This window comes from Chanodichthys erythropterus, chromosome 16 (assembly GCF_024489055.1).
Source record: "Chanodichthys erythropterus isolate Z2021 chromosome 16, ASM2448905v1, whole genome shotgun sequence".
Taxonomy (NCBI): Eukaryota; Metazoa; Chordata; class Actinopteri; order Cypriniformes; family Xenocyprididae; genus Chanodichthys; species Chanodichthys erythropterus.
This window is the reverse complement of record NC_090236.1, coordinates 31,167,032-31,192,805: the sequence shown is the minus strand read 5'-3', so window position 1 is coordinate 31,192,805 and position 25,774 is coordinate 31,167,032. Positions and strand designations below refer to the sequence as shown.

Sequence of the window (25,774 nt, the reverse complement as noted above, 5' to 3'; positions counted from 1 at the left end):
CACTTTGGGTGAGCCAATTAAAAAATTATACTGCAAAATACACATTTGGGTGTGGAAAATTAAACTGGTCTGTCGTCTTTAGATATAAAATAATATAGGCTTCTTGCTAAATAATTTGTAAAACTAATTTTCCCCACAAACTGGGCTATTGTGCCATGTATAAAATTTACACAAAAAACGCCCTTGTGGGCAGTGCTCAGACATATGGCACAGCTGTGCTTCAGGCGACCCGAGTTTGAGTCCCGGCTCGAGGTCATTTGCCCGTTTTGTTCCCCTCTCTCTCCTTTCTATTTGCTTTCTCTTTCATCTACACTATTCTAATAAAAAACATTAAAAAGGTTAAAAAAACACCCAGAAGACATTTTTTTCACATTAAATATCCATTCATTGTGACAAATTATATCATCATGATTTCTTAGCACTATAAATAGTCCACACAGCTGTATTAAATACATCTTTAATAGATTCATAAACATTGTCCAAACCATAGTTTTTGTAAATTAATAGTACAATTATCCATTTAAAGGAATTTATGCTGGTCAAACGCAATGTGAACCTATAGAGTTAAACCACGAATCTCACCATCCCACTCGAGTTCACAGCTAGAAATAAAAGCAAGTAAAACAAAAGGCATCAAAGATCAAGAGGAATGACAAAACACATTCAGCACTTATAACAGCATTTTCAACAAGAAAAGAATAGAGGCTTTTTTGTTAACATTTTTTTTCTCCTCTCTTTTTACCATTAATGTTAGTTTCATACAAGATGAGTGTGTTCATCTCACACAAGAGGTATTACTTTCATAGAAAGAATGGGATTCCTTTGTTAACAATTAACAGATTTCACTTCCAAACATCATAACTGCAGACAAGAAGCGCAACATACACACATATATTAAATCACAATCCAACTGAACCATGAAATGCCCCGATTTTTCCCTAAACAATGATTTGACTTAAATAAACACATAAAGAAACGATTTTACTGTGCTCTAATTCTGTACATCTATTTTAACATCCAGCACACAGTGCTCTAAAACTTACCCTTATGAGATTCTAAAGCAACTTGACCAAAGCCCAAAGGTAAGGGGCCAAGACCTTCGTGACCAGCTAGTGGAAAAAAGGGAACGTTAATCAACGGTGATCAAGTGGAAAGATCTGAGCACTTTTATCCTTCACTTGCACATCAGCTTCAATATTTTCTAATAATAAAACTTAGTTTCTGCTGCTCAAAATCGTCCAATAGTGAAAACGTGACGACCCTTCGGACCGCCTACCCTAACAGAAAGCAATGCATTTGTAAAACAAACGGTCCTATTTATATTCCAAATGAAGCATGCAAAGGCCTGGTTAGTTGAAAAGAAAAAAAAAAAATGTTAAAGACCATTTGATCCCACTACTCTCTGACGTGCAGCAGCCTATTTCAAGGTATAACATACCTTCATTTTGAAAGCAAATATATACTACACTCTTCATAACTTAATACAGATCACTTGCTGAGGTTCACACAAAATCCTCGCTTTGTGCACAAAAGGCTGCTGAAAAGCTTTGAACGTTATTGCATTTCCGTCGTGAGTTAAGTGCAAGACGATCTGATATTTTTCCTCTCTTGGTTGCAGCTGAAAAAGTGCGATCGGTAAGGCGTTCTGCAGCAACCAGACGATGAAAATGTCAACAGTTGGGAAATAACAAGAAAGCCCAATTACAACTGAACCCCTTTGTGTACTTTTCAACTGAATCCATTCGAGACTGAACGCGCTAAATCTGCTGAACTGTAAATGATGAGCTGTGTCCTCACGTGGCACGGCTCATTCTGTGCATACTTTCCAGTATCTATGAGATTCAGAGCTCATTTCGCACCATCTGGCAATGCATATTCAAACTGTCATACCGTCACCACATCTTAGAGGCAGTGCATGTTAATTAGTTAGTTCTAACTAAAGCCTTTGTATATAAATAATCTACGCTCTAAAAATGTAAGGAATATCTTTTTTAATTACTTTAGATTATAAGCATATTTTTATGCCACCTTTAACCTTACACATACCCAAACGAACAGCTGCACACTCATTCCACTGGCCAAGAGGCCACTGATCGTCTTACTAATACTGTAAACATTAGCGATAAATTCCTTCAGATCTGAAGCAGCCTAACTCATAGCAGCTAATCAAAATCATACAGATTAGAAGTATCGTTACGGAGCAGCACCAGGTGTTTTAGTTTGTGGAAGTTCTACCTACATCCCCATTAATATGACGCTGGGGTGTTTTTTTTTGTGCAGTTCCTGTTTCCCGGGTGGAATAGGGTGCCCGCTTTATTTGTCTTCAACTAGAGATGTGAAATGTTGCAGGGTACCATTTAATGGTTCCAATGGCAGGGATGACCATGACCATGTAATAGATGGGCCTTCAGGCATGGTCTATAAATTCAGGTCCTCCGGACGGATCTCAGGGATAGGCTGACGCCAGAAACAGAAGGTGCTGAATTCTGGGAAATTGAAAGCCGAACTTTGTTCTTTACTCAGCAAGGGAAAGACGTGATCCACCAGCTCACTCAATCTACTGTACCTGCACAAACAGAAAGAGAAAGAGTGTAAGACAGCTAATCGAAACAAAGGCGCCCTTCAACTCTCAAGAAGACCTTGAACAAAGTTCAAGAATCAGCTCGCCACCTTCACATCAGCATAATCTCTGACAGCTGAAGCGGACTTCGGAGTTACTTTTATGTAACTCTACAGATCAATATGTGCACTTACGAGGACTTGTTGCCCTTGGTTTGCTCCTGTATGAGCTCTCCTTTGGGGTTAACAGTAAAGATTCTGCAGAGTGGCACTCCAACCTCCTTATAGGCAAAGACGTCCTAAAATAGACAGAAGATCAGACTCTAGGCATCAACATAGGACAATTTCTGCTGTTCTTTCCACCAAGTCCACAAACAAAAAATATCCCTCTATGCTAGTTCCTGACGTTGGTTTTATGATGAAACGGATGCATTTGTGCCTGAATAAACATCCAATGTCTTACTCCACCCAAACATTCGAATTTATTCAGCTGGAAAAGATCAGCAGGCCGGTCTGTAGCAGCTGGTCATGAGCGTGTAGCCTGAGGGGACAGAGCTTCTACGTTCTAAACCTCACATGAATCTTTATGCTGACCTTTGACTCTGCTGCTGAGGTCAGCATGCAATGAAAAGAAAGTTAACTGCAGTCCAACCTACGTTCGTTCGGTTTCCAAATGCAGCATAAAAGGGATGTTTGTTGAGCAGGAAAAGGTTCTTGATGTCAGTAAGGCATTCGATTTTGAAGATTTCTGGCTTCTTCTCAATCACCTCCCTTTGAGACAAAAAAGCATTTGGAATAAATTAAATCAACTACTTGGTACTTGTATATGAATACTGCTTTTTTGGGGGTTTATGAATTAATTCTGCTAATAAAAGGGTAATTCTCATAAAAATGATTATCCTTTTTCTCCGGAACACAAATAGATAGATATCATGTTATTAGGGGTGGAACGATTCAGATTTCTCACAGTTCGGATTTTAAGTTGGTTTTACGGTCGCAGTTTCGGTACAGTTCGGTATGTGATATGTTCAGTAAAAAAAAAATAGGACTATTGTCAAAGAAAGAAAATAAAAACAATCTAACTACTAGAAACAGCACAAATACATACATGAGAGCTAAGATACAAATAAAATAAACAATGCTTTACAGGTTTTTATAGGTATCTGACAGTAGTTTTCAGGTACAGAAATTGAATAAAGTAATCAAATATAAAATAACACTGCATTTAAACTTTTTTGAATAGTTAAAGGTGCCCAACAACATGTTTTCAAAAGATGTAATATAAGTCTAAGGTGTCCCCTGAATGTGTCTGTGAAGTTGCAGCTCAAAATACCCCATAGATTTTTTTTTTATAAATTTTTTTTTAGCTGCCTATTTTGGGGCATCATTATAAACGCGACGATTTATACAGCGTAGCCCCTTTAAATCTCGTGCTCTCCACCCACGGAGCTCGTGCTTGCCTTAAACAGCTATAAACAAAGTTCACACAGCTAATATAACCCTCAAAATGGATCTTTAGAAAGTGTTTGTCATGCAGCATGTCTAATCCTGTAAGTATGGTATTTATTTGGATGTTTACTTTTGATTCTGCATGAGTTTGATTGTGCTCCGTGGCTAACGGCTAATGCTACACTGTTGGAGAGATTTATAAAGAATGAAGTTGTGTTTATGAATTATACAGACTGCAAGTGTTTAAAAAATGAAAATAACGACAGTCTTGTCTCCATGAATACAGTAATAAACGATGGTAAATGATGTGCTTGCTTACCTAGTCTGATGATTCGGCTGTGCACATCCAGATGTTTATACTGGCTGCCCTTGTCTAATGCCTTTCATAATGTTGGGAACATGGGCTGGCATATGCAAATATTGGGGGCGTACACCCCGACTGTTACGTAACAGTCGGTGTTATGTTGAGATTCGCCTGTTCTTCGGAGGTCTTTTAAACAAATGAGATTTATATAAGAAGAAGGAAACAATGGAGTTTGAGACTCACTGTATGTCATTTCTATGTACTGAACTCTTGTTATTCAACTATGCTGAGGTTAATTCAATTTTTGAATCACCTTTAAATATAGATGAAAAATTATTGAAGTTACAAAAATTATTCAGTCAAGAGTGATTTCTTCTTCTTTTGTCGTTTGATTAACATTAAAAACACAGAGAGCAGGAATATTAGACTACTGTCCCTTTAAGACATAATTCAAAGATCCAGTACACGGATACTAATAAACATGCGTTGTCTGTCTCATTTTTCTCTTAAGATATAACCTACTATGTTTGTTGACATCATTTTTGTATGGATTTGTCCGTTTAGGTGCAATACTTGAAAGAGAATTTGCATGAGAGTATTTGCACGCTGTGACAGAAGAACCGAAGTGGAGAACCGAATAGTTCGCTTTCGGTTCGAACTGTTCCACCCCTACTTGTTATCTATTAAAGGATATTTTGAAGAATGTTGGTAACCAAACCAATGATTTCCAATGAATAGGCAAAAAACACTGAGGCATTTCTAAGAAATATCTTTTCTGTTCCACAGAAGAAAGTCATAAAGGTTTTGAACGACATGTGGTTGACCTATTCCTAAAAAACTATGAAGTTTGTACAATACCTGTGAAATGCCGAGAAGAGGCTACTAGGAGAGAGCATGAGGGGTCCACGGGGCAGGATAATGCCTCCGTCGTTTACCCACTGCAGATACCCTCGCGTCATGTCTGCCATACCAATTGCCCTTGCTGAGCAGTACAGGAATTTATATCCATTCCTGGAAAACACAAGTACCCTTTTATCAAAACAGTGTTTCAAGACTCTTAACTGAGCTTGCTTGCGTCCGTTTAGTGAAGAAAACGTCTTCGAGGAGTACATTTTTATGGGTTTGAGCATTAAGAATGCAAACTCACTCAGCCACGGAGTGGTAGAGTTTAGCAATGCCCTGGTGCGTCCAATCCTTCCCAAACTGAGGCAAAATCTGCCCAAACACATCTGATCTGAAAGCACATAAACATACGGGTGAACTTGGCATGTCCTGGCAAATGAAAGGAGCAAAATCCTCTAGCACATATTTGTTCTACTTAGAAGGAAGTCCAAGTCTCATTCAACTGGGTTCCTAAATATAGCTTCTGACATTCGTTTTATTCTTAGAATTAACAGACTTGTGAAGAAGCGAGATTTTTTTCTCAGCTTGGGCAAAACTCTGTGTCGTCTACTAATGAGGAACCTCTCCCCGCTTTAGCGTTTTATCTCCGAGTCTTTCTGAGTGGCATTATGAGAGAGCAGGATTTAAATTGGCTCATTATGGTGACATCCTCCTCCTAGTCCAGCCCTGGTCTGGGCGCACCCCACAGTCAGCCGCCCTGCTTCACAGCCTCAGAGAGATGTGTCAGGCAAGCAGGTCAGAGAAATAATAAGCGGCAGTCAATCTGCCCGTTTGATGTTTGCCACCCACCAGCCACTGAGGGCACGAGTCTGGAGGCGGAGAGTATTCGTTTGCATAGATGCGTTGATTTGCAGTACGGCTTTGCAGTAATTAAAAACCAAAGACGGCGGACCGGTATCGCACTAACGCTGGAGCTGTGAACTCCATCAAACAGCCAGTAAAACTCAGGGAGACATTGTCCGTTAAATGGCACATTGTCTTCGTCACTGTAAGCGTTAGTTGAGTGGGTTGCGATGCAAGATCACTATTAACGGTTCATCATTTGCCACATATCCAGAGTACTTGTTTTGATGAAGCAAGCTCTGCCTTGATCTATAAACCTCTTTTGGTTCTGACAGTAAAAAAAAAAAAAAAAAAAAAAAAAAACAGTGAATGAGTCCTTCTGCAGTAACTAACGGAAATGTTTCTGCACACCTAAGCCTTTCCCCCCCCTTCATGCCTACAGTAAACTATAAAAAGGAAGATCAAAAGTGCATTCTGAACAAACAACCCAGCAAATGTTTTTCATTAAAGGAAACAAGTGATGCATGTCTGTGGAATACATACTTGGTGATGGTTCCATCAATATCTGAGATAATAACTTTGTCATCCCAGTTCCAAAGGTAGATGGTGCCTTCACAGCGGCATGTGCCCTGGTACTGTGTTGTGATGCTGAACGTCACATCGTTGGGTCCTTCCTTCAGTTTCAAACTAGCCTGGAAGTTAATACCACCTGATCAATGCATCTCTTTACCACCACATAACATCTTTGCTATCTGTATTACCACAATTACAACGAATTATGGGTTTTGAATTGAGACAATATCTGTGTGGTTAACTTATATTAATAAACTAATTGATTTGTAGTCCTCTGCACCACACACTTGACTGCTGAATGCTGCAAAATAAATAAACCTGTGCTTTAATAATTGAATAACAAAAATAAGATTGAAGATTAAAATTAATTAAGTCCTGAGACTTAATTTTTACAATGCAATCATCTACACCACAAGGTCTTCATAAATTTATGAAAAGACATAAGCTTTATTTAATCAAAGAAGATTTTCTATTGCATAACTGCTCCCGAAGCTGCCGACAGGGGGCGGTCTAGTGCAAATCAACGCCAAGACACAGCCCTTTCAGAATGAGTCACAGAGCTTTTACATAAATTCCTGGAGGAAGCTTAAGGGACAGCTTTAATCGGCTGACTTACAGAGCAGTTGCACTACAGGCAACAGAACTCTGCATCTTTCAGTCAAAACCACTGAGCAAGTGTTGAAATGCTTATGTAGTGTAAATAATAATTACTGTGTGGTTTAGCATAGAGTATTTTTACAGAACTAAATATTTCCATCTAACAAAAACGTAGACTCACAATTTGATCGGAGGAGAGGCGCAGGGACTTGCGGTAGGAGTGAGTGGATGTGTGGCCGTGGGGTTCAGACTGGACCTTGCGTTCCATGGACGATGCGGCAGCACTCACCTCCTTCCCCTCCTCATCGCTGGACGAGTCCCTGGTGTCCACTCTGCACTCAGCAAACAGGGAATCAGTGAACTAAATTTGCAACTACATCCATTCCTAATTTAGACTACAAGAGCACCACAGAGAATGAGACAAAACAGAAAGTAGGCTGGATCGTCCTGATTTACTTCTGCATTATGGGGGGGGGGGGGATTGCTGTAGTCAGCAATCAATCAGAGGAAGGGTCAAGGATAAAACTGATACTTTTATCTTTTACTTGTTTGTGTACAACCAAGCCAGTTAAAATAGCTAATCTATAACCTAAGGATATCAACCAGTTTCATTATTATCGGTATATATTCCACGTAAACTCCAAAAGTGACATGCAGGAAATGATGCTGTCTCTGCCTGTCCATCAGCAGTTCTGACTCACTTGCGGGCATGACTTTCCATTGACAAAGATGAGCTGCCATCCTCCATTTGGGACTGTTTTACTTCCAGCTTTCCAGTGCTTTCTGACTATATAACAAAACAAAAAAGCATTAGTACATCAGATCACACTGCTACATATTTAAAAACTGTAATAAGAAATGTGTAAACGTCATCATTTGCTTTTGTTGCTCTCAAACATGTTGTGACTAGTCAGTGACCCTCTCATTCCTCACATGACTCCAGCCGGTTATTATTGAAAAAGGTTATTAATGACCTGCCTGGCCTAATTCTAGGCTGTAAAATTCCACACCGCAAAGTAGTGCTAATTACAGAAGCGCCAGATGAGGGCAGCCTGATGTATGATGCCTGAATGACGGCAGAAGCTCTAGAGAGAAGAATTTCAGAGGCAGCACATTTCACCTTCTTTATAACAAATACGTGCCCTTGTCCTTTTGTTAAGGCAATTACGGAAATGTTGATGCTTGTGTAATCAGATCTGCCAACAGAAGTCTAAAGACAAGTGCTGGAATGCAGTGGGATTAAAAGACCAATAACTACTTAAAGGTTTTGTTCCTACTCCCTGATTACTCAATAAAGACCTTTATGATTAAATGGTATACATATCTTAAGGTCACAATGTGGTCTTACCTGTTTAATAGTGCTGTCTGCTCTCTTTCTCCAGAACCACCAGCGGCCTGATTTCTTTGGCATCCTCTCTTTCACCCAAGCTTCCTCTGTAGCCTGTACAGATCATTGACAACAGCTATTTGACCTACCACAGTATGCCATAGCACTGAAAAATAAACCTTTATAGGACTTCTAAAGTAAAAATATACTATTGGGGGAACAAAATACCTTGGGTAAATTCTTCTGAAATGCTTGCAAACTTAAGATCAAAGGGGCAGCCAATGTCCAATTGTAATACCTAATATAACAAAGAACAATTTACTTACTAATGTGAGCATTATACAGTCATATTTATAATATATTTTTCTTATATTTAAAATTCAAACCCACCTGTTTCCTATTTTAACAACTAAATTCGGATTGTCTATGATAGCTGGATTCTCTGCAAATTCATGATACGTGATGATATGCTCCATGAATTTTTCTGGAAACAAGCAGAAAGAGAAATTTAAAATCACTTGTATTTTTCCATTTGCAAATCTCTGAAAAAAGCATGTGCTAAATCCATTAATGTATTATGATAAACAGAATTAACCACATCCTAACCACTGTTTTCACAACTACAGCTGTGATTCAACCACACCATAATAAATGAACACACCAGAAAGATTCAGATACCTTTGGAAATCTCTCCATTCTCACTGAGCCCTCCACACAGAGACAGAGTGACGTCAGGCAGATCACTGGCAGAGTCAGACAGACACTCGGTGCCACTGTCAGCCGCAGCACTGCCCACAGACTGTGGGGACTGAGAGCCTGAGCGCATCCCAGAATCCATCCAGTGCTTGGAGCTGGAGTCTGATTCACTGCGAATACACATAACACATCAAGGTCATATGACATCTGATAAACTTGTTATGAACTCCTTTCAAAGTACCGCAATCTAATCTTAAAAGCAATATACTGTAGGTCAGAAGTGTTCTTTTTCTACCTCTTAGGAAAGTAGCGAGCAGCAACATCAGGCTCCAGAACATTCAGGTCATCCAGGTAGATGTCCTCTGGGCCCTGGTGCTGACTTCTTTTTGGGACGCCTGAACAGATTTGCAGTCAGCATTTTAGGTTTAAATCAGTAAACTGATTTGTCAAATCAGTAGATTGATAGATTATTAGACAATTTTCATTTCTAGAACACTTTGATTTAGGCTTGCTAAACATGCATAAGCTACAACTTTATTTCAACTTTATCTACTCCCACACTCCCACTATCAAATAAAGATTAGAAAGAAATAAAGAACAGTCACCGGTAAGACAATCAGTCAAACTAACAATGGGCAGAATTGAGTAGAAAGACAGGAAGGTAAGAAAGGGAGTGGTGCTTAACAAGCCCACCTTTCTTCTTGGAGGGCGAGTCAGTCTTGGGGCCAACATCTCCCATGTCTCCACCTATATGAGTAGCCGAGGCAGCTGGAGCAGTGTGAGCAGCAGGGAGGCTGGATGAAGGAGTGGATGTCAACACTCCACTAGGTACCATCTCCAACTCCGACTCACTGGGAGTTTTGGGGGTCACAGGGGTGCGGGGTTCAGGCTTGACTATGGTACAGCCGGGAGTCCCTATGGCTCGTTCTCTTTCATCCGTCTCCATGGCCTCTGAGCTGAGGATGACTCTGAAGTGAGTGTTCTCTGAAGGCATTATGGTCACGGTCTTCGGCAGCTCCATCTTCTCCTTCTTTGAAACCTGGGAATTACATTTTTGAGAGTGGCAGTGAGCCGAGATTTGATCATGACCCGTTAACTCAAAATCATTGCATGAAACAGGAAATATTTTTGCATTCTATATTCACTTATTACTTGGCCTAGACAGAATCTACAGATTTTTTAAAATGATTTTCTGTGCTCATTTTGAGGGGGAAACTGCAGAATGGATTTAAATGTGATAAAATGTGTTATTTCTAAAACAAACGCATCTAGAACATTCTGAAGAATGGACATTCAGATTCTATGGAAATCTGCAGTACTTCTTTTATGTGAATGATATAAATTTATATAACATGAATTTCAAAGAAAAACGTTTGAGACATGTAATTTACCCTAGTAGATTCTGGAAACTCTCCCCATGTCCACTGCATGTGTGACTCCATTTTGAGCAGGCTCTCTGAGGGCCGAACGACCAGTTCAGAGTCACTCTTGGGAGAAAAGGCCTCTGACATGGCATGACTGCTAAAAATATAATAACAAACAGCAACTCACATGAACTGATAAAAAAAAGTGAAAGTGAAAGTACAAAGAGCCTTCAAGTCTAAAAACAGATATTTTTGGAAGTCCTCCAGTGTTGTAAGGATCAAAAACATATTTTGAGGTGTGTGCGAGATAACAAACCTATTTGATGGAGACCAGTCTCCGTCAGAGTAAGGGTAGTTGTCTAAAGAATGGCGAACTGTTGGTAACCTGGGTTCAATTTCTCGAACTGTACTGATTGAAGATGATCTGAAAGAAAGGTTTTCCTTTAATCACCTACTCCATCAGATATCAGTATGCAAGTACTGTGCATGTATCTGTTGGTTTGGCTACCTGGTGTTGGAAGCAGCGTCCTCATCAGAACTAAGGTCCATTTCAAATATGTCATCTGTTGAAGGGGTAGAGCTGATGACGGCAGGAGGGGTCAGTTCCTCTCGCCGTGGGTCGCCTTTATGCTTCTTCCTCCGTTTCTTCTTCTTCTTGGCTGCCCCTGTGCTGGCAACAGGGGGATCAGGAGGGTCCTCGGGGTCTAGTGGATCGTCATCCAGGTTCTGACTTGACCTGTGATCACTTCCGATCCAAAACAGGTGACTCTCAGTGGGGATGGGGGAGGTAGCCAGATGAGCTGGTACAATCTCCTACAAAAAAGAAAGACACCATTAAAGCATGGCAGATCAACAGTCTTTGCGAATGTTTTTCAAAAATGCCATTTTCATACTGAAATATGAAGATGTAGTGCAGTGCAGTGATTAATATGGGTGACAGCACCTCTGAAATAGAGGACACTTACATTCTGCTCCTCAGTTTCCTGCACAAAGAAGGCTTCTCCATTATCTCCCAGCTTCATGTGGAGATCCACAGGCTCCCCGTTGATCTCTATGTCAATCTGAAGGAGGTGCAGAGGATTTAAAAAAAAAAAAAAAAAAAAGTATGGAAGATGTAGCCTCAAACTTTCAATATTACACTCCAACTTATAACTTAAGACAGACCTGTGCTTTTGAAATTATCTGACACCTTGATTCTAAATCAAATGTCTGACCTTTGCAATGTTCATCTCTATTTTTTATTAAAAAAAATATCTATGTATGGCATGTGTTTTAGATGACCTTAAAAAGCCAATATCAGTTGACATTTACCCTGTGATTCCCTTCTGAACTCATGACTTTTCACTCTACCACCAGTGCACATCCAAACTTGGACAAACAGCAGGTACACTCTCCTGTCCACACATACAGTTTTAATTGTTTTCTCACAGGAGACACAATACCTGTGGTGGAGGATCTAGCCACCAAACACAATTAGTGGATTTGTGCCGCTCTGAGCCAGCTGACCTGCAAAGATGATCACATCACACACCTGATACCATGACCCGGCACAACGGCAGCCAGACATCGAGCTGTTTCAGTCTCAGATGACATCCACAGAAACATTATCCTTCAGACAGACCTCCAAGGAAATACTGATTTATTCCCCTGTGTTCTGTGTTTTTCAGTTTTCTCAAAATTGTTTCTTCGGGCTACTTTCATACCAACTTGTTTTGCCTGAGCCTCAGTTTTAGGGTAGCTGGGTGATTTATGTGTGTAGAGTAAAGGGGCATAATACTAATGTTGGGTTAATCATGATCCTGAGTAAATCTCAAAAAGAGCTCTCTTACTTGTGTGCTTATGGACAACAAGTTCATTTCACGGCATAGTGAGAAGAGAGGGCCGGATGCTGTTGTGACTCTTAATGACAGTTTTGTATCAGCAATCTAATTTATTTAGTTGAACAACCCAGATCTATTTCATAATGGCGGTAAGAGAGTGAGGTCAGCTATCTTTTATCTGCACTGTGGGCGAACGCGTTACACCACAGTCTCTGACAGAAACTCCAATGCGAAGCTGGGATTAAAAAAAAAAAAAAAAAAAAAAAAAAAAAAAAAAAAAGCAAAACTGATCTTAAAATACTTTTGAAAGAAAGCAAATGTCTTCAATCACAGAGGCAACTTTGACAAAACTCTCACTCCTCTGCTTCAATTTCTTATCTCTTTTTAGTCAGAGAAACCTGTTGCCATAGCAACCACTTCTTTCTAAACCTTTTCACACATCCTGTAGATAGTGAGAACGGTTCCATCCCCCATCTACTGCTGTTGCTCATGCACACTGGTAAATGTTTTATGCTAAACACTCTAACACATTCTGTCTGTGTACTATAGATGATTGAAAACATCAGAATGACCAGAATGCATTCAAATATGTTATTTATTGCCTATAATCTTGTTATTTACTGGTGGAGATAAACACTTAGAATAGAACTGATCTCACTGATTAAGTCTACAACTCATTTCCTCAACAACTGCAACATTTCACTGTTTAAACAAGAACAATTGTACAAACTCCTTCCGCTCTCACAAGACAATAAATAAATCACGATTTTCCTGTCTAATCAAGCATTTATTTAGCTCACAGAGCCTATAACACGTGGAAAATTAATGTCTGTTTATATGCACTACCTTCTGCAGGAATCTTCTGTTATGAACATGCCAGCACAGTATAGAAGCTTTTTTCCACCACTGAATAAAAAATAAAAAAGATATAATTGATTTTTATCTCACAATTCTGACTTTTTTTTCCTCAGAATTGTGTGATACAAACTTGCAATTTCGAGTTATAAAGACAGAATTGCGTGACAAACTCAACTGCCAGTTAAAAAGTCAGAATTGTGTGATAAAAGCTCACAATTGTGAGTTACAAAGTCAGAATTGCAAGATTTAAACTCAAAATTTCAAGTTATAAAGTCAGAATTGTGTGAAATAAATTCGCAATTGCAAGTTATAAAGTCAGAATTGTGTGATATAAACTTGCAATTGCGAGTTATAACGTCAGAATTGCGAGATATAAACTCGCAATCTGAGAAAAAAAGTTAGTCTTTTTTCTTTAGAACTGGACTTTATAACTCGCCATTGCGAGTTTATTTTTCACAATTCTGGAAAAACACGTCACAATTGCAAGTTTATATCTCGCAATTACAAGGAAAAAAAATCCAGAATTACAGAATTGTTTATATCTTGCAATTCTGACATAACCTGCAATTCTGACTTTATTTCTTGCAAATGAGAGTTTATATCTCCAGATTTTGACGCTATAACCTGCAATTTGGAGTTTCTATCTTGCAATTCTGAGAAAAGAAGTTATAATTGCAAGATGTAAACTTGCACTTGTTAGAAAAAATGTCAGAATTGTGAGATAAAAAGTCACAAATACCTTTTTTGTTTTTTATTTAGTGGCGGAAACAAGTTTCCATAGCGCAGAAACATGTTTATAGAGCTGGTACAAAGACAAAATATTTTCAAATGAACCATCACAGACATGCACAGATGAAGGCATTTTTGAAGATAGCCGAATCATTAAGACGTTGGTGGATTAAAGCTGAGCTTCTTTGATTGTACTTGTGTTTACGCTATCATCCAGCCATTTTAGTGCAAAACAATGGAGATTAATACTAAGATCAATTCCAGGCTGGAAAGCAGAAAAGCAAATATTGTCCAAGGCTCAGATCAATTATATTGACAGCGACCTGTCTGTGGATTTTTCTTTTTTCTATGTTTTGAAAAGTTTTCAGAAACTCAGTTGCTGAAGACAAAAAATAAATAAATAAATGCTTTGGTTTGATGACCCCACAATTTAATCTGATGTTTTTTTGGGGGTTTTTTTTTATGTTTTTTGCACTGCAGCACTCACCACTTTCTCTTTGGAGCGGAGCACACCCAGTTTGCCGAAGCGCACATGGAAAGGAGAGCACTGGTAGGTGCCGTCCTTCTGGCGGACCACAACTACATCGATGCAGCCTGAGAGCGTGGCCTGGTTAATGCCCTTATACAGCTCCTTCATGGTCACCAGCACCTGACCTGCCAACTGTCCCACGTAATTCATGGTGCTTGTCTAAATTGAGGAACAGAAAGCAAAATAAATTTAACCACAAGACATAAACAAACGCTGCAAACAAGAACTACTCTTTCTTTTTGTAAGTCTTTTCCAATACTGTATTTGTACATGCAAATGTGGCATAATCACTCCTTTACTCATGTTCAAAGTGAAAGTTCTTTGGCCACCTGCCTTTTTAAAAGTGTTATCAGCAGACCTGCAGACGGCGTAATGCTGTTTCATGAGTGGTGGTCTGTATGTGCTCTAACACCACAGTCAAAATGTTGAGCAACAAACAACTGTGTCATAAGATTATAGGATGAGCTAACAAAAATGTGTTTTTCTGACATACTTTGAATGTAAAGATCAATGTACATTTCTGATGAATTTCTGGCATTCTTCCAGTACTTGCTTAACGAGTATAAAAGACCACAGCAGGATCTGGTCGCAACTGTAAAGAAACTGACTGGCATGTTTATTTATGATAGCAAATTATTCAAAAACATCAGGTCTAATTTAAGGTAAATTCCTAGGGTATGAGGCGACACGCTAAATTAATCCCCAGTAGATTGTGTTAGTGAAGTTCACAGAAATGCTATTTCTGGAATGTATTATTATGCTAATGACAATGAGTAATTCTGATTTAACAACATGGCTCATTTTAGTTGTTATGAGGTCTAACGATGTGAAAATAGGCACTTTTTTTTAACATCAGATCAAGGAAACCACAAGATTAAATACTATCACAGCTTGTATAAGTGCCTGGGAGATGGGAAAGGGCAAATAACTAAAGTAGAGCATTCTCTCTAACCATAGGGGCAGCCAGAAAAGTCTTAACAGACTTTACACCCATGGCTAACCTACTTTTTCTCTGACATGAACATGAACCATATAAAGCAGGTTTCTGCACACATGCAGTTGCCTTTAAGGAGAGAAAGGGATGTGCAAACAGCTGAGCACAGCATAAGAATAAATAACACTTGGCCTAACAGGAAGTGCACTTAAAATATAATTTAGAACATGTTGCACGTAACTGTAAAAAATGGCAGTATACAGGGTACACTTTCAAATGGCAGACTCTAACATTTTGGAGTATATTCAAAACAGTACCTTGTGTGTTGTGTAGGGGACTAGAGGTAAAATTGGCCATACGGGGGAGAAAATAAGTTGTGCTAGACATTTAATTAATTTAACCTCATGAAATATACTACTGTTCATGTTTATGTTTTTATGTCTCTTATGCTTTCTATAATTTAGACCAAAAATAATAATAACATTTGATCAAAAATACAATAAAAATAGTAATATTGTAAAATATTATTACAATTTAAAATTCTATTTTAATTAATTTTCAAATTTAATTTATTTCTGTGATAGAAAAGCTGAATTTTAGTAGCCATTACTCCAGTCTTCAGTGCCACAGAAAAATGCTGATTTGTTGCTCAAGAAATATTTCTTATTATTAATGAAAACAGTTGTGCTGCTTAATAATATATATATATATATTTAAAAATCTTATTGACCAAAAACTTTTGAATGGTAGTGTATGTGAAGACTAAATATCTGTTGCAAAGGGACATTTTAATTTTGGTTATAGCCTAATTTAATATTTATATTATAAATAATGGTGTTGTAAAAAAATGGTGATTGTGCAAAACAACATATTTGCAGGGTAATTTATAGAGGACACTGTGAGCATGGGTCATCGCTGTGACACTCATATCAGCAATCTCCACATATCTAAATATTTGATTCTCAGAAAACAGCCTTAACCAGCTGAACAGAGCAGAACAACAAACATATGACATCCACAATCAAAGTTGAGCTTTTAAGACTTAAGGCCCTTTCACACTGAGCACAACACGATAAAGTAAAGAAAACTGTAGTAAAACAGTACTTTCACACCAAAAGCAAAATGATTGATTGCCTGTGAGAATATAACTGATAACAAGAACTCAACATCATTCTCTTCTCTCTTCCTGAATACTTGTGTTTACAGTGGTTTTTAAAACAGCACCAACAATCTCGCCCTTTTGTGCAACAGCAGCGACTTAGAGCACATGATCTAAAGCTGAAATTTAATTGGACGGCCCGTTTCATCACAGGGTGATGGGGGATGGGGTTGAGTGGTCAGGAAAAAAAAATTGAAAGAAAAAAAATGACACAAATTAAGATCTTTTTGATGAAGTCTGAGAGATTTCTGTCTCTCTAATGAGATCCAATGCAACGACCACTCCAAGATCCAGAAAGGTAGGAAAAAGACATCATTAAAGTACTCCAGTGGCTTAAACTCCTTTTTATGAAGCAACGTGAGTGCTTTGTTTGTGCAAAAAAAGAATAATAATTTACAAAATAATATTATCCACAACGTGTTCATGCAACAATGCCAGCTCTTACGGATGTGGAACAACATGAGGGTGAGTAATAAATGACAGGATTTTCATTTTTGGGTGAACTAACCCTTTAACTAGCAAAACTTCTGTCACTTAAAACTTGTGATTGCTCCAGCACCCAATGTGGCACTGAACTGGACATAGTTTAAACAACTTTTAAAAGATCAGAATGTAATACCAATCTTTTTGAATAATTTCATATTCTTAACATAAGCCCCTAATGTATGCCCATAAGTTTAAGGCTATGAATTTTTTAGCAATTAAGCAAATAAAAAGCTGAAAGCCTACACAAGCAATTCATTCAATCATTTTATTGTCAAGAACTATTCTAGTGTCCTTATTTGTAAAATCCATTCGGATGCACTGGCATCTTCAGTCACTGGCATATAGCATTACACTATAAACAAACATAAATCTTAGATGAATTAATTAGTTGTACTGTAACTCAAAACTCCAAGATTAGAAATTATCTTTTTATCCTTTGCATAAAAAGTTTACAAGCTTTACCTGATAATAGAACAGGTTTTAAGGCAATTACGTGACCTAACACACCGTCATGTCATTAGCCATAATCAGTGCAAGATTGTGCACGAAAATGTGCTCAATGTGCAGTCATTTTTTGTGTTAATTGCTAATAATAGCAGATCAGATTATTTAAGTTTAACTGGAATCTTTACTCCACACCCAGTTACCAATGATCTGTCATTTGCTTTTCTCACTCACCAAGGACCATGATGCCCTAAGGGATGAGGACTCATCTTGTTCACTATTGTCCTCAGTGCAGCTGCCAGAGAGTTCTGATTCTGCCCTAGGATGGAGTCTTTTCATCCCTGTTTACCTCAAGAGTTTCCTTCCTTACAAATAATCCATTTACCTCTGTCATCCTAAATACTATGTCAGGTGGCCCACCTACCAGGTTTGACTTACTGACCTTCTAGGATCTTCTCATAAATGTAAACTACTGTAACCTTTCCAACACTGCATGCACTTGAAAAACAGAAGCTGTATTTAAGTTTCGTCAATTCATGTTATATTAAAGAAAGCATAAGAAATCAACCAATTAGGTACAATAACCTACTCTCTCTAGCCAATGAGGTAAGAGTAGGGGGTCAGCAGTTCTGCGACAGATAAGACTTGCTTCCGGCGAGGGGGCCGGTGGGGTTGACCACTGATAAGGGCCTTGAAAAGGGGAGCTGGAGGAAAACAGTAGTTGTATTTCACTCGTCTGTGCAATCACATGAGGAGAACGTCCTCCAATATACGGCTTATTTTAGTTAATGATTCAACTCTATAGCGCCATGGGTGCTCACAGAGACACAACAGTGACATTTCTTATGCCAATTCTCAGTCTAAACTAGGACTGCACTGATATTAAAATTCAGCTTGATACTTTTTTCATGTTATGGCTAAAAAATTAACTAAATGGAAAGTATTATAAATATCAAATTTGTCAAAAAAAAACAAAAACAAAATTAAAATAAAATCATTAGTTTAATTTGCTGCAAGCAAACTTATGTGTCACAACATTACAATGTACACTATAAAAACTTAATTTTGAGATCTACTAAAAAAAAAAATTAACTCATAAAAGAGAAGAGACATATGGGTGCTAGTTGGTCATTAAAAAACTCTAGTTAGAGAATAGTTAGGTATAAAACAAACTGCAAGTTTCTGCAAGTGTGGTCTGAAATGGAGCTAGGTAAACAAACAACAGTATTAGGTATAAATGATTATGTTGCAAATAATAGGACTATTTGTAGCCTTAAGATTAACACAGAGTGTAATAAACAACATTTACAAAAGTGAAACAAAACTAACGATCTGTTTATTCTAAGCTCACACGCTGTGGTTTTAAAGTGTGTACTAAAGCAATAAGCCCTGTGAAGCCGTGGTTTACAGTGAATTTATAACAGCTAAGGGACGTTCTTAAGGTGATAATACACAGGGCTAGACTGGGTAAACCCAGCCTGATCTGCCGGCCATTTGATTTCGCCCGGCAACTCAGTCTGGAAACCCGTACATTCATTTCTACTGCTTCTGTTACACTTTTGCGGGAACCAATCACAGACTGGCTTATCCACCTTGCTCACTATTGGAGGGTATAACACGATGACGATAGAGAAGCGACAGCAAGCATGACCGTCAATCCAATTCCTTTAAACCTCTCGACGATGCTGAATGCCTTCTTTAGTTTAGCAAACAAATCGCTCGAGTGGGTGTAAATACCACTCACTTTCATGTTTTTTTTTTGCACAACCTGCAAAAATTGCTCGATGGCATTGCTGCTTCTGCAAACCGCTGATCAATGCTACAAACCAATACAAACTAAACCTGTCTGGAGTTTTCGCGTCGCTCTGCAAAGTACGTCACCCGGATCATTGATCTGATTGGTTGAAGGACTATCCAATTGCATGAATAATGCTCGTTGATCACGCCTCTTGTGCAGTAGAAAATACATACAGTTCCCCCAGACCAGTGTTTAATTTTAAATTGAACTTGGTCTGCTGATAGCCAGACAAACATGGGGGAACTTTTTGAGCAATGTTGCTGGGCAATGGATATCTGGATACGTTAGATTGGTCGTGGGCAATTTTTTTAAGATCCTCCAATCAGAGTGTTAGCAGCCGATCACGTGACTGGTTCTGAGATTTCAGAAAAAATTCAAACAAGATGGCGGCCTCTCATCAGCAGTGGAGCGGAGAAAAGGAGCGTGGACTTATATTTTTTTACTCTAGTAAGTTGTCATGTATCAACCCAAAACATGGAATTTACACATATAATGCTTAAAATACCAACAATTGTCTAATTTTACATTAATTACGCCATTAGATGGCGGAAATACTTTATTTATGAGCGAGTCACTCAGGCGCAAAGACTTTTATATTGAAATTTGTGAACACGGAACAAGACACAAATGACAAATGCTTTGACTAGCGCTGTCAGTGTTAGCAGGGCATGGGGAAACCCATTAAATGTTAAAAGTAGCAGCGGACATTCAAACTGATTTTTTATTATGAACATAGGACTGACCTGATAAAAAATGCTAAATTTGAATAGAAGTAATCCACTTGGTCACTCGATCTCTCTCTCACAATACTCTTCTACATGATAACTAAATCAATAGAGAACAAACATATTTACATTGCTAAGAGTGGTTTCTAGCAACATACACATTCAGTGGCAAACCGATAGTTATGTAATGCAGTCAGCTGTATGTTTTTTTACAACAATTTTACAACAGCTTCGAATGCGACTCAACCAATCAGAATCAACTATCCGTTTTATAAAACATGTTTTTGCTGTTCTTTTTTGCATTTACATGGCTTCAACCAACAGATGTCCTCAGCATGCTATGTTTCGAGTGAATAGCTAGTGTAATCGATCTAATCTAAAAGTGAATTTAGCTGACAAAGTTAATATAGTGGAATAAAAACAACGCCTAATATTTTTCACTGCAACTTCAAAGGAAGCAAGACAATGTTGTCGAAACTAGCGCTGGATACCTGAGGTTATTTTATGTTACACTGTTTGCTAGCCTGGCATAATGATCTCATTGTTAATATTTCTCACTATTTATTCCGATGGTATCACTGATTGTTTTCCAGATATCCATTTTCTTTAAAGTATCCTTGAAAAGGGGGTTTGACTTGTCAAACAGCGGTGGCTTTTTCTGGACCTTGGCGATTAACTTCTTCGCAATGTCGTCTGCAATTTTAAATGCGTGAGCCCTTAAATTAGAAAGGATTCTGATTGGCTATCAGTGTTTTCATTCAACAACTGGAAAAAATCATTCTGAAAGTGATCTTAATGATATTCTCTATATCGTTATAGCTCTGTTGTGAACAATGTATTCTTTTATATTTAGAACGATTTTTAGAACTATATTTTTATCGTTATCATTCTTGGTGCGAACTCTACACATTTGTGTGAAATGCAAAAACATGGAAAACGAGCCATTTTACTAATAAAATTAATAACAAAAAGTTTATTACACATATTATAGTATCATTTCAGCTGTATAAGCAAGTGATTAAAATCTAAAAACAGCAAAAACAAAACTCCATAATTGAATATCCAATATCGACCAATAGCCAATGTGATTCAAGCATATCTTACATCCTGAATAGTCTCTTTCCCTTTACAATTTAGTAAAACAAAGCACTCTAACCTAAGATATCCAAAGGTTTGTATGTTCACCTGCTCTGTTTAACTGACAAACAATACCTAGAGTGGAAGCAAATTGGTCTGTATTACCTGTCGTCTCACCAGGAACGCCTCTAATTACAGAGCGCACGTGTATTTGTAGGTACATGTTATCAGTCCTGCTGTTCATAATGAAAACATCAGGTGTAGTACGAAATGTCTGATATTTGCCATGACAGACCAAATAGCAAAGGCTGTTGACCTTAAAGGATGCAGTGCTCTTGTCATATCTGGCTGTACACAAAAACACAACTAACAGTTATTCTTTAACTAGACTGTCTGTAATTATGACGCAAAATGATCTCCACAATAAACAACCAAGAACTTAAGCCTATTGGGTGGGGATATTAAAATGATTAATAATGTGCTTTGCTGCTCACACAAAGGTTGCAAGTTTAGACGTGACCAGGTATATACAGTTAAAAAGTAATTTAACAAAACCACAATCATTTTCTTTCACCCCTGTGACCTTGACCAGCACACTTTAGCCCATTTTTCTCCAGTGGGATGGTCAAATTATGTAATGGGAGTAATTTTGGATGGAGCAAATACTAAATGGCACCTAACTTTTAAGTTCAACCACCTGCTTGCTTTACTTTTTTTTTTTTTTTTTTTTTTTTAGTACTTTGCTGTGTCATGAGATGTGGGGCCCAGCTTAGAGTCGTTTAATTGCATAACACAAAAAAGTTTCACTTACATAACATAAAAAGGTGATTCGGTTCAAGTTCAGTTACAAAGGGCAATCAAGAGAGCGGAAATATACTGTCTTAAGCATTCATTTCTGCTGTAAAATAGTTATAAAGCCAATAAAATTTGAAATGTCAAAATATGCACTATAACACAAATCAGTTCCTCAAATTTTTACACACCCTCGAGGTTTATGGTTTCATTTTCAGTTCTTTGACATTTCACTGGTAAACAACATGACTAGTTATTCAGGAGAGGCTTATCAAGCATATATAATAACAGCAATGTCATACTAAGATATTGTTATTTTACATTAAGGGTAACCTAATATGGATGCGGAGAAAAGTTAACATGATGACTTGCATTTAATATCTCAACTAATACTTATTTAAAATCAAAAGTGCTTTGCTCGCAGTTGTAAACAAGTTCAGACAAGTTTGAGTACAGCTGTTTTTATCAGCAGCACTAATGCTCACTAATACTTCAGTATGTGCCTGTCATTACTTAACTGCCCTAAATGTTTGTAGCAGTTATTACAGCAAAAGTTTTTTTGACACAAGACATGTGACCAGTTTTGTAATCATTAAGAAGTCTAAAAATCGCATTCATTTACACACTAATGCAAAGTGTGCAATGCAATGATATGATGCTGTTGTTTAGTGAAATTCCCGTCTTTTGCATACAACTCAGCATATAAGTGACATTTTATGTGAAAATGTAGCATTAACCAGTTCTAAATAAATAACATTAAAATAAAGACATATCTTGTTTGGTTTTATATTCGGTTGCAGTGACAGCATCAGCATTCTGGTTAGCTCGACTAACGTTAGCCAACCGGCTAAACTGACATTTACATTTCTATACAGTCAAATTACATGTTTCTGTCATTAAAATACATGTTATATACGTTTATATGGTATATTTGACCAAAATGGCTAACACAGAAAGGGTCTCGTGTAATGTTTACCTTTCAGTTGCTGTTGTTGTTTCGAAATTGGACGTTATGTCGCTGTCTGCTTGTCCGCTGCTCTCTCTCTCTCTCTCGCCGACGTTATTCATTCATTTCTGAACGCGCAGGGCTGACTGGACTGAATATTTACACCTCTCAGCGCCGACCGGATCCCTACTGTTTTTCGCGTGTATCATAACAGTGGGCAGTTTTTCAGAGGGTCACATCTACAGTACGACCACCGCGAACCGGTCAGGCAGCGGCTCACACAGCAGCGGCGGCGGCGGGTGGCCGTGACGTGACTCGACGACGCAGGCACTTCAAAAAGAGGCCTCTCACGTGACCTGGCCAAGCAGAATTCCCCCGAGCGCAGAGATAACCACCACAACCACTTCCTTTAGAAGTTTGTTTGTGATTTTGTTCAGTTACTATTAAATAAACAACCGGTTTAATTTTTTAATACTGACTGATGTGCTCATATTCACATCTGACAGTTCTTTGCAATCAAACACATTTTCTGCATTGCAACTGGTTAATTTTATTGCATAGCACTGACTTGGTTTTATGATTAAGATCTGTCAGCTCAAGTGAGCACAAAACAACAAGCGCTTCTTAACAATAGCTGTGCCTGTGCTATCTGAAAGACCTACACAGATTAAACTACCTTGCAACAGTGTCAGTTTAATTTACTATGTTTATGTTTACATATAAAGACACAATATCCATTAAGCAAGATTCAGCAGACATAACAATAAATCACATAACTACAAATTAGATTATTTTTCCAGATTTTTTTTTAAGAGAGAAAGGATTTACCAAAATCACATTATTGGTATAGCAACATTTAGCCAACTTCAACATTCTCTCCACTTTTGAATATGAATTTTAGGTCATTTTTTAAACATTATACACCGTGTCAAGAAGAGTAGATTCACACTGAAAACTACACCAATTTTAATTAAAATGAGATGACAGTTGAGACACACACTAATTTTGCACTACATTCCAGTTTATGCTCCGAAATAAAGCAACACCCAAAGCTTTTTAATTCAAAACGTCTAGTTGATGTTAATATGTCTTTATTACCTGCAGGTACATTGCAATTGCATCTTCAGTTGTCAAATGGGCTTTGCTCACTTAAAGGGTTACTTCACCCAAAAATTACATTTCTGTCATTAAGTATTCACCCTCATGTCGTCCCAAGATCTTCGTTCATCTTCAGAACACAAATTAAGATATTTTTGATGAAATCCGAGGGTATCTGATCCACATATAGGCAGCATCGACATTACTACCTTTCTGGACCTCAAAAGGTGCAAAGACATTGTTAAAACTGTCGATGTGACTACAGTGGTTCAACCTTAATGTTATGAAGCGTTGAGAATACTTTAACAAAACAAAAATAACGACTTTATTCAACAAATTCATCTGTCCCGTCATATTGCTATGCTATTTTCGTTGCAGGGCTTCAGTGTTTATGTCTGAACGCAGGTTCAGTATTGGTCGACGCCTGCATCAGGATCACTTGTATGCGTCGTGCTGCTCACATAGACCAGAGCCGGCCAATACAGAGTCCGGGTTCAGACGGAAACATGGAAGCTCTGCAACGAAAATAGCGTAGCAGTATGACAGGGGACAGACGAATTTGTTGAATAAAGTCGTTATTTGTGTTTTGTTTTTGCACACAAAAAGTATTCTCGACGCTTCATAACATTAAGGTTGAACCACTGTAGTCACGTCGACGGTTTTAACGATGTCTTTACTACCTTTCTGGACCTCAAAAGGTACAATGACATTTCTGCCTATGTGTGGATCAGATACCCTCAGATTTCATCAAAAATATCTTAATTTGTGTTCTGAAGACAAACGAAGGTCTTACAGGTTTGCGACGACAAGAGGGACATATGACAGAAATTTCATTTTTTGGTGAACCCTTTAAAATCGTTAACCCAGGATTAAGAAATGACCAAATTTTATAAGGTTTATACATTAGAAATTCAGACTGCATACCTTTGGTACTGCAATTTGATGTTAACACCTCAATATGTTAATTTTCACATGGTTCGTAGATTAGCCTGGGTTAGCAATTCACATGGTACACTTTTGGAACCAAATTTGGGGTTGACACTTCTGAAGCAGGGCTTCATATCCTTGCTAACCTCCTTTCAAAATTGCAAATGTGAAACATTGCTTAACCCAGTAGAGTAGAGTTAACTCTGGGTTAAAAAAAAAAAAATGTTAACCCAGGGTTAAGCATAGAAGCCCAGAAGTAAAACCAGGCATAACTGGCCCACATCATTTAGCCAAATTTCTTCAGTCTTTTTAACCAGGGGTGTCCAAACTTGGTCCTGAAGGGCCACTGTCCAGCAGAGTTTAGCTCCAGCTTAGCTCAACACACATGTCTGGAAGATTCTAGTATGCCTATGACCTTGATTAGCTGGTTCAGGTGTGTTTAATTGGGGTTGGAGCTAAACTTTGCAAGACAGTGGCCCTCCAGGAGCAGGATTGGACACCCCTGCTTTAAGGTAAAACCATATAATATTGCACTGTGTGTGTGTGCATGTTTTGAATTAAAATGCCTTGGAAGGTATACTGGTCATTTGTTAAAACTCTCTCTCCCTCTGTGCGTCTTTACTACTTCTTCTCCGCTTCCTCCTCTGGGATGTAGACACTGACAGTAAACTCTGCTGCCTCTGTGCCGTACTTATTCTTCACCAGCAGGGCATATTTCCCAGAGTCGGCCGTGGAAACAGCGGCGATGGTGATGCTGGCAAACTTGCCATGCTCAAACTTCAGTGTGTAGTGCTCATCACACACCAGTGGTTTTTCGTTCTTCACCCAGCTGACTTCAGGAACAGGATCACCCCATACGTTGCCAGTGAGGTTGAGGGACTGAAAAGGGTGAGGAGG

At 38.3% G+C, this 25,774-nt stretch overlaps 2 protein-coding genes across 4 annotated transcripts in view; both read right to left on the bottom strand.

The window, feature by feature from the left end:
• Positions 1-48: 48 nt before the first annotated feature.
• On the bottom strand, positions 49-23,161 carry lpin2 (lipin 2). 3 transcript variants are annotated; one of them, XM_067364156.1, is made up of 20 exons: positions 22,883-23,161; positions 14,450-14,650; positions 11,521-11,616; positions 11,064-11,368; positions 10,872-10,979; positions 10,583-10,712; positions 9,885-10,230; positions 9,487-9,586; positions 9,174-9,361; positions 8,886-8,979; positions 8,724-8,793; positions 8,517-8,609; positions 7,870-7,955; positions 7,350-7,500; positions 6,542-6,690; positions 5,460-5,546; positions 5,171-5,323; positions 3,216-3,330; positions 2,755-2,858; positions 49-2,566 (listed from the first exon to the last, which is right to left on the bottom strand). In XM_067364156.1, exons 2-20 carry the CDS (start codon positions 14,639-14,641, stop codon positions 2,419-2,421), a joined length of 2,715 nt encoding a protein of 904 aa, XP_067220257.1. In that variant the 5' UTR covers positions 14,642-14,650; positions 22,883-23,161; the 3' UTR covers positions 49-2,418. The 3 variants fall into 3 exon arrangements, 2 of the variants coding, with proteins under 2 accessions (XP_067220257.1, XP_067220258.1); XM_067364157.1 differs by having other exon boundaries at positions 10,583-10,709; XR_010892039.1 differs by lacking the exons at positions 49-2,566; positions 2,755-2,858 and adding an exon at positions 4,328-4,498 and having other exon boundaries at positions 3,215-3,330.
• Positions 23,162-25,193: 2,032 nt separating this feature from the next.
• The window catches only part of myom1a (myomesin 1a (skelemin)), a 29,824-nt gene continuing 29,243 nt past the window's right edge, over positions 25,194-25,774 (bottom strand). The window contains exon 37 of the mRNA XM_067362252.1: positions 25,194-25,756. Coding sequence (XP_067218353.1) covers positions 25,499-25,756 — 258 coding nt within the window. The 3' untranslated portion in view covers positions 25,194-25,498. The remainder of the gene's footprint in view (positions 25,757-25,774) is intronic.

Bases quoted from the DNA above. Each gene is read 5' to 3' on its own strand.
- lpin2 (XM_067364156.1), bottom strand. From the start codon at position 14,641: ATGAATTACGTGGGACAGTTGGCAGGTCAGGTGCTGGTGACCATGAAG. The intron at 7,501-7,869 runs GTGAGTCAGAAC...TGCTGAGTGCAG, and splicing joins ATGGAAAGTCATGCCCGCAA to AGTGGACACCAGGGACTCGT. The intron at 2,859-3,215 runs GTAGGTTGGACT...TGTCTATTTTAG, and splicing joins CATTTGGAAACCGAACGAAC to GACGTCTTTGCCTATAAGGA.